This window comes from Scardinius erythrophthalmus (assembly GCF_964197995.2).
Source record: "Scardinius erythrophthalmus genome assembly, chromosome: 15".
Lineage (NCBI taxonomy): Eukaryota > Metazoa > Chordata > Actinopteri > Cypriniformes > Leuciscidae > Scardinius > Scardinius erythrophthalmus.
The window spans coordinates 16,845,594-16,863,251 of record NC_138235.1 but is presented as its reverse complement, the minus strand read 5'-3'; the positions used below and the strand labels follow the sequence as shown (position 1 = coordinate 16,863,251).

The following is a 17,658-nucleotide window of genomic DNA, read 5'->3' as shown; positions in this document are numbered from 1 at the left end:
CTGTATTTGAATTAGAAATCTTTTAAATCTTTATAAATGTCTTTACTGTCCAAAAAAAAAAGCAAATGGAGTGTTATTTCATGGGATAATTCTTTTTGATTATTATTATTATTATTTAATATCCTTTTTATCCTGTTATTCTACCAGGGAAACCTATTGATACCCTAGTCTGTTTTATTTTTATCAAGCTCTCAGTGATATCAGCTAGCAGTGTGCGTAATCCAATGCCATAAGTGTTCAGTGTGCACACAAACACACGCATCACACTGGCGGAAACGACTGAGATTATTTAATGGGATTCTAATATGAGAGAAGGATAGAATACAACATCCCCTCTCCTCTCTCTCTCTCTCTCTCTCTCTCTCTCTCTCTCTCTCTCTCTCTCTCTCTCTCTCTCTCTCTCTTTCTCTCTCTCTCTCTCCCCCCATCTGCCTTTCTCCATTTTTAATGATACATCTGCAGGAGAAAAGAGGGGGGGAATGGTTATTGTCAGGGTAAATGGCTTGTCATGGAGCGATTTGAATCTGAAAGCATTTTTTTGTTGGTAAACTGAATGGAGTTCGGGAAGGAATGGAAGCAGCGCTGTAGAGTTTGGCGTCTCAGTGGTCTGATATACCCAGAAGGCTTCAGACTCCCTTTGCATGTCGAGACAAGCAGAGGCATATGTGGGAATATTCGTGAGGGCATCGCAAAAAGAGTATGTACAGTACATCACTGCCATATCCGTTCTAACACAAAATACAAGTGCTTTCTCCTCCCGTGTGGGACTTAAGTTTAAGTATAGCACACACTCATTCCTGCCTCATAATGTCTTTTTTTATTTTACATGCGCACTGAATCCAGGGGTCAAATTAGTGCATCTATATTCTGTAGGGTTCCTCCTTTCCTCGTTCCCTGCAGAAGCCCACAGGAAAGAGGCTTTGTGAAGTTTTTTAACTACCTTTCTCCATTAATATTCTGCAAGCTGAGATGAAGCGGGTGAGGAGGCAATGTGAAAAGAGAACATGAAAGTGCCGTGGCCCCGACGGAAAGCCAAAGACAAATGTTAGCTCAGGAGTTTGTGGGAGTCGGTTTGAAAATTGGCCCCCGCCAGGGTTACCGCAAGCTTTTTATTACCGTGCTCAACCGCAAGAGCTTCTCCCATCTTACCCTGAGAGCAGAAGGAAACTGTAACACACCAGTGGAATCGATCAGCTTGTGTTTTAGCCTTGAATTTTCAGCGGCAAAAGGGGGTGAACTGTGATCCTCAACTGCTCTGCTTAAAGATAAAGAGATTCTTTAGGGAAAAAGAGGTAAATTGGTTCAGAAGAAACTGCAGTGCTTAGAGCCTCACAGGCAAACTAAAATTCACTACTAGCAGCTAATAGTGAGCAGAATCTCAATAATAGAGCTACAACAAGGCAACTCTCTGTAAACTTTGCAAATGAAAGGTAAATTGAGTTAAATAATGACCCTCTTCACTGTAGAATAACCACTTTCCAAGCGTTTTAATTCATAAGGCGTATTGATTCATTGACTCAGGTAAGGGACTAATGAAGGGGTTGTTCATGCAATTTGACAGAAATTTTAATGACAAAGTGAGCGGAATGCATTCATTTTCAATGAGCGACAGAGACTGTTGGTGATGCAATAAAATTGGGCTGATTTCAGACTGATGCACATCTACAGCAATGCAGTGTGGCAACAACCAATCAGAGCGCACACTAAGAACTTTAACTATAATGATAACTTTTTAGTGTCCACACCAACGCACAATAACGCTCTGTTTAATATAAACGTCTGCCTCATTAATTGCTTGAGCTCTTGGATTCTGATTGGCTGTCAGTGTTTTTAGCGCTCATTAGCTGAAAAGAATCGTTCAGAACATGATTCCAATATCGTTCCCCTGTGTCGTGATCATTAGAGTTGTGATGAGGACTCTGCTATTCTTTTACATTTAGTTAGATTTTTATTTCTTTTTCATTATCGTTATAGTTATTGTCCTCGGTGTGAACAGACATTAAAGCTTCCCTTGCAAAGTGGAACAAGACATTGCGTCATGGAGTTGATGCTATCATTTTTGGCTATTAATGTATTTGTATTTTGGGATTAAAGTTACATTTCTGTAATGAGAGGTGAAAAGGATTGAGTTGTCGCTTAGTGAAGTATGCAGGTTTGAGTGGTCGACAACATACCCTCGAGCTTGGCTCCTGACTCCAGGTTCCTCCAGAGGGATTGTCATTTTACTTAGTGCACCATAAGTCGTTTTGGATTAGTTGGTGTCAGCTAAATGACTAATTAATTAGCAAAGCAGCAGCAGAAAAGCAGCACTGAAAACAGAAGGGAAAAGGTCACACTTCATTTAAGTCACTTTTATCTTTTTTTGCACATTGCCCAGTGAGACCTGGGAATGATTAGCAACACTGAATAATGTATAATAGAGCTTGACGTGTTAAACAGAAATCACACTAAAACCTTTACACAGTGTAGAGAGAACTCTTGGAATGGTGCATTTTATTTTACAAGAAGTCATGTGAATAAGGCAAGTGTTTTCATTCTTTCGGTGTATTCATGCACACACACTCACACGCAATTGCACACATTTGGTTAATGTGCAAATTAATTAGCAGCCCTGGCACATACTCAATGAGAGCATGTCAAGCACACACACACACACACACACACACACACACACAGGCTAATGGAGCAGTGATAAGTTGCAAAAATACGTTGGCGGGAGTTCTTGAACATAAGTTGTTGTTTTCCAAAGTGCTTCATCATTTCATTGCATGAGTGAATAAAGCATGTTCTTCCGTTTTATTTCTCTCTCTCTCTCTGTCAATCAGGCGTGCACACACACACACACACACACACACACACACACACACACACACACACACACACACACTTCTTCAGCCAAATCTGAATATCCTCTGACTGTTTATTCTAATAGTTGTAAATCACTAGATACACAAGAGGAAGCAAGATGTGTGTCATAATTACACAGCAAACATTAATTTATTGTTAACAAGCCAAATGTTTATGTTGGGTGTTGAATTTGACTGATGAAGAAGAATATATGCTGAGTTTTTTTCTCATTACCGCTTCTTTATAAAGCAAGGATCGTTATTACTGTTATTGATCATATTTGGTGTTTAGGGTTTTTTGTTGTGTTGGGTCCGAGTCCACCTTGTCGAGTCCAAGTCTTTAACCAATTGAGTTTTAGGGCCCTATTTTAACGATCTGAAACGTAAGTATCAAGTGCGAAACGCAAGTAACTTTGTGGGCGGGTCTTGGGCGCTGTTGCTATTATACCGGCGGGATAAATGACTCTTGCGTCCGACACAAATCTAAAATGGGTTGGTCTGAAGTAGCTTCATTATTCATAGGTGTGGTTTGGGCGTAATGTGAAATAAACCAATCAGAGCGATATCTCACATTCCCTTTAAGAGCAGGCGCGCTTGTTCCATGGCGGATTGCTATTATAACGGCGGATTTGCCAGACGCATGACAGGAGCGGTTCACAGCCGAGGAGACCGACGTTCTCGACAGGGCCGTAAAAGACAGAGAAGTGACATTGGGGATGGAGAAACCCACCCAAATTAGCTTCGGTTAAACAGGCGTATGATAATTTGGGTAAATGAGTAAGCTAGATTTATGCCTATTTTTTCGCATCTTCATGGACACAACAATGATTTCCCTCGTGTGTTAATATTTTTCCTTGTAATAATGTATGGTTTTCTAAAAATGAGAACTGCTGTGTCTGTGTAGATGAGAGAAGCAAAGTGTATGCGCGTTGTGCACACGCTACATTGATTATGTGCATGTGTCCAGGCATGTGCCCTTAAAATAGCATATGAATAACATGCGCAACGCGCCATTGACTTTAGACTAGCTTTTTCCTGGTCAGTGGCGGAATTGTTTTCTAAACCTGCAAAATAGCATCAGGGAACGTTTGCGCCGAAACACGCCTCCTCTTTTCGCTGAACCTGGGAGCGCAAGTTAATTTCCTAATTTACCGACATGCGTCTGTGGAGGGAAAAGTCCGCTGTGCGCGGGTGCATAATAGGAATGATATATGCGTCGGTGTACAAAGTCAGTTGCGCTGAGTGCAAGATAGGACCCTTAGTGTGAGATGTTTATTAATGTCTTGTCATCTTAATTTTATGTTGGTATTTTTCATATTACAACATGACGTAGATTAGACTGTAATCTGTAAAATAAAAAATCCAAAATGTCCAAGTCCATGTCAAGTCCACCCGAGAGCGCACAAGTCCGAGTTCATTGCAGTCTGAGTTCAAGTACCCCAACTCTATTTTTTTTGTGGTGATTTTTGGCAAAAAATAAAAATAAAGTATACGAGGAAAGACTTGGGCCAGTAATCAACTACCTAGCAACCATTCGTAACACCCTAGCAACCACACTGCAATCCACTCAACAACGTACTCCAGTCTTCAGTGTCACATGATCCTTCAGAAATCATTCTAATATGCTGATTTGCTGCTCAATATACATTTCTTATTATTTTCAATGTTAAGAAAATGGGTTTGCTGCTTTATTTTAGTGGAAATCTTAGTTTTTTCACTGTTTTTTTTAACAATAATTCAGCAGCATATATTTGAGAAAGAGAAGAATGAATTTTCTAACTAACCCCAAACTTTTGAAAGTTTTTTTGAAACACAGTCCCTTGATGCTGTTTTTTTTTTTTTTCATCAAAGTGTTTTCATACATCTCTTCAGTGGATTGTAATTACCTTACACAAACTCCAGCAAAAACAGAAGACTGTTGTGTGCTTGTTTACACAAACCATTTAGCCCACACTGCTTCTCTCCATTAAACAGTTTTACACCCTATTTCAACGCTCCCTGCCTCATAATTCACATAATTTAGTGCATTTGTAAACACAATTCATTTTAAATGACAAACCTTTCCCTTGACGACACTTTGGTCGGCAAATGCATCAAGTCTGCATGATGGCGATGCAATTCTGAAATGAGTTTAAAGAGTTTTTTGTCATATTTTTAAAATGGTGTAGGAGGAAAAGATACGTCAGCGCTCTAATGCAGAGCAGCGCGGAGAGAAAGCGAGAGATGAATTATAATTAGCAGGTGTAATTAGAGGATAGCAGACACTAATGAAGAAGGATTAATTGCTGTTATCATCAAGGACTCTGTATTAATGCCCTTATTTAATATTAGTTGTCCTCATGTTCGTGACGGCAATGAACTGCAGACCTGAAATAGCTCTCAAGTCTGTTTGGCTCAATGATGTTGAGATATTGAGCTTGTGCTGTTGTTCTGATATGTGTGCATCAGGTGTTTTGTTGAATTACTGCTGCTAATTACTGTCACCCTGTAAAGGCAGGTTTGTAATTTGAGGTTCATTTAGTTTAATTTTTCATAATTTATTTCTGCTTTATTGTTCTAGTGTGTTTTATTGGATATCTGAGGCCGGGACGTTTTTTATCCACTGGTTTTAGAGCTTTGTGTTTTATTTTATTGTTTTTTTATGATGTGTATTTTCTGTGTATTTGTATGCTATGTATAAAAAATATTCTTCTATTTCTTGTATTCATTAGTTCCTCTGACTGTTTTCAGTTGTTTTTATGTGAAATGTTTGTTTTTTTTTGTTTTGTTTTTCTCATTCATCGTCATCTTAATTTTTTCTTAAGAAATACACCTACAGTATATTAAAATTCTGCATATAGTTAAATGTGCTCTAAGTGATGTCACGCGTTTTTTAGGCCAAAACATTTTTTGTCACATCCAGCAAACATCTCCTCACTATACGCTAGCTGCCTGTCCTCTGAACACACTGTAAAAAAACGCAGTCTATGTAGACAGCCCAGGCTCCACAAACGGCAACAAAAACAAACTGGCCCAGCCTGGACCACGAAACATAACAAACAGTGTTCCAGCCAATAACCGACAAGAATGATTTAGGGGTGGGGGTTGGAGGGTTAGTGCGCGTGCACATGAAGGGGGGGGGGGGAGTGGAGGAGAGAGAAGCATGAAGAGGGAAGTTAGCTAGAGGAGAGATGTCCTAACAACAAGTAACGTTAAAATTGTATATTCTTGAGAATTTTGATATGGCCGACACACGACCAAAGAGACGACGTTCCGATGAACAAATAACAAAGAATAGGGAAAAGGAGAAGGAACGCGAAGTCCCGAATTTACATTGGAAAAGCATCCAAAAGGTGGCGAGAACTCCGCCGGCAGAAGGGCTTCAATCCGACATTCAGTGGGCTCTGTTTTTGCTGGACAGGGTAAATCCAGTTTGTTTAGTTTCAGGAAGCACAGAAGGGAGGGGGAGGGATAAGGAGGAGGGAGGGTCGTTTAGTTTAACAATACTTCGAACAACAACAAGAAGTGATGTCACCCGACATCGCTTAGAGCACCTTTAAGTTGATAATTATTTATTTCATATTCTATTATATTCTATATATTAGTGTAGTATATTCTATGCTATTTGATCTAAATAAATACTAAAAATAAAAAATGTTAAACTAAACATCACAACATTGTAATCTACAGTATGAAAAGTGAATATACACTTTCGCTGCAAATGTATAACTAACAGGGTTATTAAATTGTTAGCGTGATTAAATATCAACTTTAAGTAGGCCTATGTATAAAATTACAGCAAAGGTAACTTAAATGTAAACATAGGGGAATGAGCTGCAAATTAAATACTGAAAGAAAAAAAAGAATTAAATCTCTAATATCGGCTAATAATCAATATTGTACCGATATATCATACCGGTAAATAAATCTCCCGTCCCATGTTTTTGGTTGTACCTGGTTGACTAGTTTGTTTACTAGTTGCTATGTGCATCTGCCATGCAGTGAGTGACAATGGGTTCATTGGATCTTATAAGCGGCATGTTATTCATAAGAAACTTTTGTGCTTAACCACACACACACACACACACACACACACACACACACACACACACACACACACACACACACACACACACACACACACACACACACACACACACAATAGCATGATAAGAAGAGCAAATGGACAAAGTTAATTAAAAAAGGCACAGACAATTTGACAGTTCTTTTTTTCTTTCTCTCTTTCTGTCTCTCTGACAATAACAAAGCCACGGTCTGTTGAGCTCCTCACAGTGGAACTGTAGCAATTTTTTCTGGAAATTCATTGCAGAATAGTTGTGGAATTAGCTGGGAATAACGAAATTCCAGTTGGCTTTGTGGTCATAGACAGATGTCTGAAGTGCGTCTGGCCTGTCATCATTTCTGTGTGTGTGTGTTCATGTGTGCGTGTTCATGTGTGTGTGTGTTCAAGTACGCATGTTGAATCAATACCTCTCTGCCCCAGACGGCCATAGTCCATCAGTGTCTTTACACACAAAACCTCTTCTGTTATCTGGGCTTTATCTTGTATGGTTGTCTTTTACTCAGACCACTTTACAACACACATTTATCTCCTGTTCATGAACGGCAGTATTTAGCTAGTAGTAAATGTCATACTAGTAGTCAAACACATGAAATGCTTTTGGGATTTTAACACGTCCTGCGGTGTGGCAAGGTATACTTAATCTGAAACCATTTTATTTTTTTCTTTGTGCTTACATTAATAAAATAAAAAATAAAAAACTACATTTTTCAAACCACAAATCGATTTAAAATTAACTATGGAAATAAAACGAAAGTGCTTAAAAAAAGTGGACTAAAAAGATAAAACACACACACACACACACACACACACACACACACACACACACACATATACAGGTGCTGGTCATAAAATTAGAATATCATCAAAAAGTTGATTTATTTCAAGAATTCAACTTAACAGTTGAAACTAATATATTATATAGACTCATTACATGCAAAGTGAGATATTTCAAGCCTTTATTTGTTATTATAATAATTATGATGATTATGGCATACAGCTTATGAAACCCACGAAATCAAAATCCCAGAAAATTTGAATATTACATGAAATCACACAGTAATTACACAGTAATACCATGGTCATTGAACCAGGTTTTGGTTCTTTTGGCGGTGTGGGCAGGTGCAAATCCTGCTGGAAAATGAAGTCAGCATCTCCATAAAGCTTGTCTGCTGAAGGAAGCATGAAGTGCTCTGAAAATGTCCTGGTAGACGGCTGTGTTGAGTGGACAGCACAGTGGACCAACACCAGCCGATGACATGGCTCCCCAAACCAACACAGACTGTGGAAACTTCACACTGGGCTTCAAGCATCTTGGATTGTGTACCTCTCCATTCTTCCTCCAGACTCTGGGACCTTGGTTTCCAAATGAGATGCAAAATTTGCTCTCACCAGAAAAGAGGACTTTGGTCCACTGTGCTTTATTAAATCCAGAGTCAACGCAGCCGTCTACCAGGACATTTCCAGAGCACTTCATGCTTCCTTCATTTTCCAGCAGGATTTGCACCTGCCCACACTGCCAAAAGAACCAAAACCTGGTTCAATGACCATGGTATCACTGTGTAATTACTGTGTGATTTCATGTAATATTCAAATTTTCTGGGATTTTGATTTCGTGGGTTTCATAAACTGTAAGCCATAATCATCCAAATTATAACAAATAAAGGTTTGAAATATCTCACTTTGCATGTAATGAGTCTATATAATATGTTAGTTTCACCTAAGTTGAATTCTTAAAAATAAATCAACTTTTTGATGATATTCTAATTTAATGACCTGCACCTGTATACTGTATATATTTATATATATATATATATACACCTGTAATTTTGACTTGAAAAGACCATGAACATATTATAAATATGCAAATAATAATAATTAAATAATCCAAAAAATTTAATATACAAATATAATAAATTTTTATATACTTAGAATTGTATATATATATATTTTTTTTTTATGTTATTATTATTAATAAATGTAACTATTGAAGGAAGAACATGAAATTAAATTTTATGTATACATATGTAAAATATAAATAATTATAATATATATTATCAACAAATCTGTGCATAAATGCAACTTGCATGCTTTAAACACAGCTGGCACAGTGATTTTCAACACCAATTGCATACATTTGCATGCAGTTTGCACACACAAATCATTGGTAAGTTAATATAAGCGCCGTTTTTTTTTCTGCAAATGAAACTGCGGCTATTGCAGTAATTCATCTAAATTTAAATGTGGCGGGCTTTCATTTAGAACTCATGTAAATATAAATAGCGAGGGCTTTGGTTTGAGGTGCTTGTTAATATAATGTAATGTAAATTAATGTTCTTGTATGCAGAGCAGCGTGGTCGGCGGAGCATAAACGGGACGCAGATGGGACCCTCGTCCTCGGTTTTTGTTACGTCGCGATGCTCCGTTAACCCTTACAGAAGATGGGAGATGGGACGGGATGAGAGGGATAATAAATTGAAAGCAGCAGAGCTCAAGGTTACAACACATCAATCCTGAGAGAGTGGATGCCGGAGATGAGACGAGTGGGAAAGGAATTATAGCAGGGGAGAGAGAGAGAGAGAGAGAGAGGGTGCGATAAAGCTAGAATGAGAGAGCCTGGGTGGGGGGGGGAGAGAGAAGAGAAGTGCAGAGAGAAGAGAGCGCACACAGAGAGAGAGAGAGAGAGCGAGAGGGATATAGCTACAGCACAGTGACCTACAGTGAGACAGATGAGTAAGTGCTGTTTGTGGAGTGTTACCACTGTATCTTGTTATCGAGGATCACATTAAGATGGTCCCGTAGCCCTCGCGCTGCGTATCTGGATATTTCTTCTTCCATGTGGGATGAGCAGCTGTGCTGAGCGAGACCGAGGATCTGACATCAACACCATGAGGTACTCACGGAACAGGGGGATCGAGACGTGAGAGAGGTGTTTGAGAGTAGAAAGAGAGAGGGATGACAGTGACAACAAGCGGGAGATGCTGTGCAAGGTGGTGAGAGAAGAGGAAAGGAGATGTAGAGGGATGAAAGAAGTGGAGGAGAGGTGTTTTCCTGAAAAGTGAAGTTAGGGGTTTGTGCCTCTGTTGAGGGACGGACCCTACATTAACCCAGATTCTGCTCACTTCAGGCTAGTAAGTTGTCTATATTCTGCTCCTTTTCTATTTTCTTGTATTTTGTCCTCTTAAACACTTAAAGCTTTAAACTTAAATGTATGTTTAAACCCAAAACAATTTCAAATGTATAATTAAATGGAAATCTAGATGCAATTCTGATTTACATTTAAATCAAAGTCTGAATATAGTTCTGATTTGTATTTACGTGAAAAGACACGTCTTTTCTTAAATTCAGATTTAAGTCACTGTTCACATTTAAATCCAGATGTCATATTTACATTAAGTGCAAATTCAGACACAACTCAGATATATATTTAAATCAAAATCAGGATACAATTCGAATGCATATTTAAATCCAAATTCAAATACAATTTGAGTTCACTGTTCACATTTAAATCCAGATGTCAAATTTACATTAAATGCATATCCAGATACAATTCAGATTTATATTTAAATCAAAATCAGGATACAATTCGAATGCATATTTAAATCCAAATTCAAATACAATTTGAGTTCACTGTTCACATTTAAATCCAGATGTCAAATTTACATTAAGTGCAAATTCAGATACAACTCAGATATATATTTAAATCAAAATCAGGATACAATTCGAATGCATATTTAAATCCGAATTCTGATATTTTGAACTATTATGAGTTCACAGTTCACATTTAAATCCAGATTCAATTCAAATTTAAATTTAAATCCATATTCCAGATAAAATTCAATTGCACATTTAAATCTACAGTAGATCCAACTCACATAATATACAAGTACATAACAGTTTTTGTTTGTTAATTCCTTGAAACATATCTGTCAGTGCTACATTAAATTTGAATCGGAATTTGATGTGTATGAGGATATAAAGTCAAACATTTTCAAATTCAGAGCAGAATATAAAAACGGATATCCGACTCTAATTTCTGACTGTAAAAGCACTGTAATAAACACACTCCTATAAATGCACATTCTATATAAATGTGGCAATTTGCTGCTGCTTTGCAACCACAAACTATATTATTTGGCTGAATGGCAGATTATGTCAATAACAAATGTAACTCTTTACTGAACATAGATGTTTATAGCATATGCTGCTTTGTGTTGCCTGAGAACATGCCTTATTTTAACGCAATCTTCTCATAGCTTATTTTGACATTTTCCGCCTGTTTTGTAAATGGCAGAGTAAACGCTTCAAAAGTCTCTGCTCAAGCCGTAATAGCAATATTCGGTATATCCTGTTCTTTTGTATATAGTTATTTGAGTAAAACCCCTGTCTTTACTGTTCCTGTGAGAACTGGCAGTAAAAGAGACTGTCTCGGTCTTTCTCTCTCTAGTGGCTATGAGCTCAGTATCCATATATTGTGTTTTGGACAAAAGCAGCTGTAGTGTGAAATCTCTAGGAACGCAGAGACAGTGTACAGTATAATGTAAGAAAGCCAAGGGAAGAGCGAGAAATATCCAAGGGAATGAGAGTGTTTGAATGTGAAATGTGTTTTGCAATAGCATCAGATCTCTTGAATCGTGGATCTTCTCTGATTCATCTTATGTTAGACTCCAAATACACACGTAAGGGTCGGTCGTATCAGCTGGACGTTCCTCACGCTAATTTGATCTGTGCCGTAAAATAAGAGAAGCGCAGACCATGTCGAACGAAAATAGAACGTAATGACTGAACGCAAGCCACTTATTAGGCTCTATTATGTGCTTTATAATTTCCCAGAATCCTTTAAAAATCATGCTATGCTGTCATTGTGAGTATAATTATATTTAGTGGACCTTGACGACCCTGGTCCAACGTTTCAAACATCAGAAATCAATTGCCAGAAATCAATTCTCTCTTCTTCTGTTGGCCGTTCTCGCGGTGTTAAAGGGGCTTCGCAATCGGAGAACACCGGCGAGTAAGAGTTTTATCAAAGAGGAATCTTTCTATCAATACACTATTGGTTATGCAGAGAATAACACTGCTTTACGTTAAGTCCTGCATGGTTGCGTTTGACAGGAAATGTGTTGTATTTGATGGCAAACTCGTGAATCAGGCTGTTTGAATAGAGATGGAGGAGGTGTTTGTGTGGCTGTGTGATTTGGGGTTTGTGATTTGTCTCCTCAGAGACCAGTGTCTGTTTTCATCCCTCCTTTCTTTTTCTTTCTTTCCTTCCCTTCTTTTTAAATGTTTTTCTTGAGGCACACAGCTGCCTTGGCATGAAAAGCAAAAAAAGTCAGTTGATTACAAACAAGCGTAATTTGTACAGATTGATATGCAATTTTTGTGAAAATTATCCTATTTTGCATTTTTCCTAATTTAATACAATCTAATTCAAATTATAAAATCAGCATGGCAATCTGAGTGAAAAGTTGAATTTAAAATAATGTGAATATCAGAGTATTAATAATTAGTACTTCGCGCTTTTGCTTTAATGGCGGCAGAATCCACAAGTTTAAGTGTAAAACCTGATGATCACATGATTTGAGAAGTATCTTGTGCTTTAATGGAAGAACATCTGACCACATGATTAATATCACAAGTTTACTTAAAGGATTAGTAACCAAGGAAAAGAAGCTGAAATATTTCTATTCGTTTGGCATCATAATGTTTCTTTGTTTTATTTCCAGCTTTGAATTCAAATTTGAATCTCAGTGTTTTTGCAGGTTGGCACAGAGTGTATGGTTAATTAGTCATTTACCCTTTGGCCACATCAAATTAAAGGGGATAATTTGTTGTTCTCATTCAGTGTAAATGTGAGTCGGCTAACTTTTGAAAGTAAAGTCTGTCATGCAGTTCTGTGTTTGAGCGTAATTAAGGGAATAAATTCAGTTCTGCCATCTGTGTGTCAAAGCAACAAAGCTTTTAGTTTAGTCTGATTTAGCTTGAATTAAGCAGTTAATAAGTGTAGGCTGACATCTGTATGTTGAGTTCAGGATAAGAACTGGTACATGTTCAGACAGTCAGGAGCGAATTCACAAAAAAACGTGCCACTCAATTATATTTCAGTGCAAAAACCTGCGTCTTGTTCACAAACCATCCACAGTCCAGTTTAACCAGATGGTTTCTGCACTGCTTGGTGTATGATTCATTTTTTAAGTATCAAATTAAGTAAGGATACACAATATTTTGATACCATAGTGGTTTTCAGATTTTGGCGTTGGTAAATCAGTGTTAGATTTTTCATGCTCGTTTCCTCCTATGCTCGCATAGTCTTTGCCATCACCTAAAGCTCATTCAAAGTTAATTATTATAAAATATTTTAAAACAATAATTTAATCACACTGTTAAATGATCCAGCCTTTGTGATGATTTCAGGTGATTCAGATGATGGCAACTTTGGATTGACATACAAAATTATTAAATATTATTCTTATATTGTAATATTATGCTTATATTGTAATCATTACGAGCACAAGTTGTAAATGCTCTCCAACATGTTCACTATGTCTGCTTAACTGATATCTTTATCCAATTATTTCTCAGAATATCCATTTTTTCATTCTGTACAGTATAATGTTGCAATGCCTAAATTCACGCGTAGCCTTTAAAACAGTTGATTTTAGTTTTTAGTGTTTTATTTTTAATAAACTTTTTGACAAAATCAGATAGAATTTTTATATCAGGCCATTTATGGAATTATTAAAATCACTTTCACGGCCCTAACTTAACCCGAGCTGCCGAGTCTTTAGCCATATTTATTTATCATTATTATTGTTCTCCTCATTTGTAGGTTGCTTTGGATTGTAAGTGTCTGCTAAATTATTAAATGTAAATGTATCATAGTGGCCAGAATTCAAATTTTGGTACATCACTATGGGTAACTCTAGTTATTATATTTGTGCGTGACTGCCGGCTTCTCTTGTGTTCACCTGCACAACAGTATCAGAGGAGTATTACAATATTAAAGAGTCGCTGTGCGGGATAATTGTGTGAAAGTGAAGATCTCAGCATGGATTTGCTCTTTGACATCTTCACGTCCTCCACCTCTCACTACACCTCTTCAGCTCAGCCCGAGTCCTCGGGTTATTGCTCTCAGGCTTGTTCATGCTCTCCAAGTTTACCCCCCTCACACAGATTAGTCCCTGCTGTGTGCGCGGTGTGTGTATTTAGCTCATGGTGGGTAGCAGTGGGTGGGGTTTTATTTTCCAACACAGATTAGCAGCTGAGAAGGGGATTCCATCCTATTAAATTATTCATGCTCAAGAAATGATTACAGTGCATGAAACAGCATTGTGCATCAATAAAAGCCTTACCCTAGATAGTGTGTGTGTGTGTGTGTGTGCGTTCCTAATTCACTGGGTTCAAATTAGATGTCGACCATAATATAAATTCAGTGAGAGACGGCTTATTCCAAATACTGTTAATCATCTCTCATGGTGGAAAGACAGTGGACTGATATCTTTAAGTTAAAGGGATTGTTCACCCAAAAAAGAAAATTGTCATCATTTTCTCGTTCTCATGTTGTTCCAAACCTGTATGATTTTCTTTCTGTAAGATATTGTGAAGAATGTTGGTAAGCAGATAGTTGACTTCCATAGTATTTTTTTCCTACTATTAAAGTCAATGGGTGTTTGGTTACCAACATTCTTCAAAATATCTTCTATCTTTTGTGCTCAGCAGAAGAAAGAAACTCATACAGGTTTGGAACAATTTGAGGGAGAGTAAATGATGACACAAAGACTCGTTTTTTCTTGGTTATGCGAATGCTAAAGGAACATTCCATTTTGCAAACATTATGAGACTGTTACTTTTGAATGTTCTCTGGACATTCTGTAACAAGTAACATTTCAAAATGTTAGACAAACATTTTCAAACGAACGTTTCTGAGAGAGAGAAAAAAAAGAATCATGTATGGATAATGTTTTTATGCTAATGTTATGTTTATGGCTTGAACAATTAAGGTTATTAAAACTTTACCATAAATACAATCTTCAAACCGCGTGCGGTCACAACCCCAATGTTGAGAGTCTGAAATTTCTGCCTCATTTGGGGTTTAAAACTGAGTAAAATGAACTTGTCTGTTTCTCGTTTTCCCTACAGGTGTCACAAGGTGAAATCAGCATAGTGAGCGTGAGCCCTGAGAGGGTCCTGAGAGTTTCTGCCCATGGCGACGCAGGGGCTGGTGTCCCGGCTCCTGGTGTCCCGGCTCCTGGTGCTGCTGGTTGTGTTAGCGGTGGCTCATGCTTCCGTCTTCCAGTCCAATCAGAGACTGAAACCACGGTTCCAGCGAGACCGGCGCAACATCCGCCCCAACATCATCCTCATCCTCACCGATGACCAGGACATTGAATTGGGTGAGTGGAAAAAGAACATTCAGATACCTTTTTATGACAGACCTCCACAAGATTATTTATTTTTTTATATATATATTTTTTGGAGCTTCCTTAAACTCCCTTAACCATTATTAAACACTTTGGGCCTGATTTACTAACAACTTGCTTCAGCGCAAACCCTCTTTTAGCATTAAAAAACTACTGTCAGGATTTATTAAAGACACGCAGTAAAAAAAATGTGCTGAAAATGCGTGGACAGGGTTATTTTTGCGGCTGACCTTATTGCATATGCATTTGTCGGAGTTTCCCTTTCAGATGCAAAATTTATGGAAGGAGAGTTTTTGATTGAATCACGCAAGGTGATTTACCACATCTAAGCTCTTGGTAGATTGCGTTGGTCATTATTGAAATGATCCGGCTGAATCTTGTGTTCTTCAATTTGCGTGTCGTCAGTAGATCACGCACAGAACTTTCCACTCCCATCGGAGCTTTTATGGAATTGCGCTCTCACGCTAATTTGCCCTGTTTAGTAAATCTGGCCCTTTATATGGAAACCGCAATACAATAAATGACACCAATGTTCATGATTTTTTAAAATAATAATTGTATTTAGCTATTTTTCAACCATACAGTTACAGCTTAACTTTGCTATGCACCTTAAAGTGGAATTTAACTGGCATTTTTAAATGTGTATTTCAGCTTTTTAAACGCAGCTCATTCAATCATATTTTAAAGCCAGAATAATTTAAATATACACTTCTGTTAAAAACTTTGTTCAGTAAGATTCTTGAAAGAAATGAATACTTTTATTCAGCAAGGATGCATTGAATTGATCAAAAGTGACAGTAAACACATCATAGTTGCAAAATGCTTTCAAATAAATATTCTTTTAACATTTTTTGAAGGTCACTGAAGGATCATGTGACACTGAAGACTGGAGGAATGATGTTGAAAATTCAGCTTTGGATTGAATTACGTTTTACAATATATTACAATAGAAAACAGTTAGTTTAAATTGAAATAATATTTGGTTTTACTGTACTTTTACTGTATTTTTTAATCAAATTAATATTGCCTTGGTGAGCATAAGGGACATCTTTCAAAAACAACCTTTTGAACGATATTGTATTGCTACTCCTTTAGGTTTTTAATTCAATGCATGTTAACCAGTGTAATCTGAACTAACTGCTTGTAAAAAAAAAATTTTTTTCAATGTCACACATTCTTGTGCTCCAAAAACTGAGCAGTTCTTTAAGATCTCTAATGGTTTTAACAAATGAGATCTCTCAGTCCAAACAGGTTTTAGGTATGAGATGGAACTAATGCTGAAAGAGCATTTGGTTCTGTTGAATGCATTTGAGTACTGTATGTGAGAGCTCATTTATTTTTACATTTTTTACAAGCAACTGTGTCTATGTGATCAAAAAGAGACATTTTTGGCTTTGTCAAAGCGGAAGACGGTGATTCAATTAGGAAGGAAAGTCCCCACGGTTTATACCCACACACAATTTGTGTTTTCATATTTTATGGGGACTTTCCATAGACATAGTGATTTTTATACTGTACAAACTGTATATTCTCTCAACTTACACTAACCCTACCCCTAAACCTACCCATCACAGAAAACTTTCTGGATTTTTACATTTTCAATAAACATCACGTATGATTTATAAGCTGTTTTCCTCATGAGGACCAAAAAATGTCCCGACAAGAACAAGGATTTATAATATTGCCATCATTATGGGGACATTTTGTCTCCTATAAGTTATACCTGAACCACACAGACACACACTTGTGTAATCTTTAAAGATGAATGTGGCAGAGAGACGACTGTCCATATGACGCCTCGTCTCCTCTTGCACACTTGTCTGTGTGAACTCTGATTTGTGTTGCCCATCCATACTGACATTTGGGTGTAAAGTTCACAGAGGATTTTTGACGCCTGTATGTTTGTACTGTATGTGCTGACCTTTCTGCATGAATCTGTAGAGGTCTGGAGATCCTGTCTGAAAAGGTCAAACTGAACTAGACTTCCTGTCTCCGATTATCAATTGAGCCAATCAGGGTGTAGGTTGTGTGGGTTTACTTAGCTATACTTTGTTTCCAGACATCATTTATATTGTGTTAATCTATTAATAAAAATGAATTATTGTGCATTTTTTACTGTCAATTTTCAAAATTGTCTCTATTGTATATACCACTTTACATTTTTTTAATGTTTTGGAAAGAAGTCTCATGCTCATCAGTTATATTCATCGGTTTATTTGATGAAAAATATTGTAAAAACAGTAATATGTCATACATTTTATTTGAACAAGAGAAGGTCAAATAAATGCCGAGAAGGAGCAGAAACAAAGGTGTTTATATTCTGTAACTTTTAATA

General features: G+C 37.3%; 1 protein-coding gene across 14 annotated transcripts in view; it reads left to right on the top strand.

The window, feature by feature from the left end:
- Window positions 1–17,658, top strand: part of sulf2b (sulfatase 2b) — a 143,115-nt gene that overhangs the window by 92,337 nt on the left and 33,120 nt on the right. For 6 of the 14 annotated variants that reach the window (XM_081386425.1, XM_081386422.1, XM_081386420.1 and 3 more), the window contains one exon: window positions 15,043–15,296. In XM_081386425.1, the coding sequence (XP_081242551.1) occupies window positions 15,107–15,296 (190 nt within the window). In that variant the 5' untranslated portion in view covers window positions 15,043–15,106. Of the gene's footprint in view, window positions 1–9,531; window positions 10,038–15,042; window positions 15,297–17,658 lie in introns of those variants that run through there. The other 8 variants (XM_081386426.1, XM_081386431.1, XM_081386423.1 and 5 more) reach the window with 7 other exon arrangements.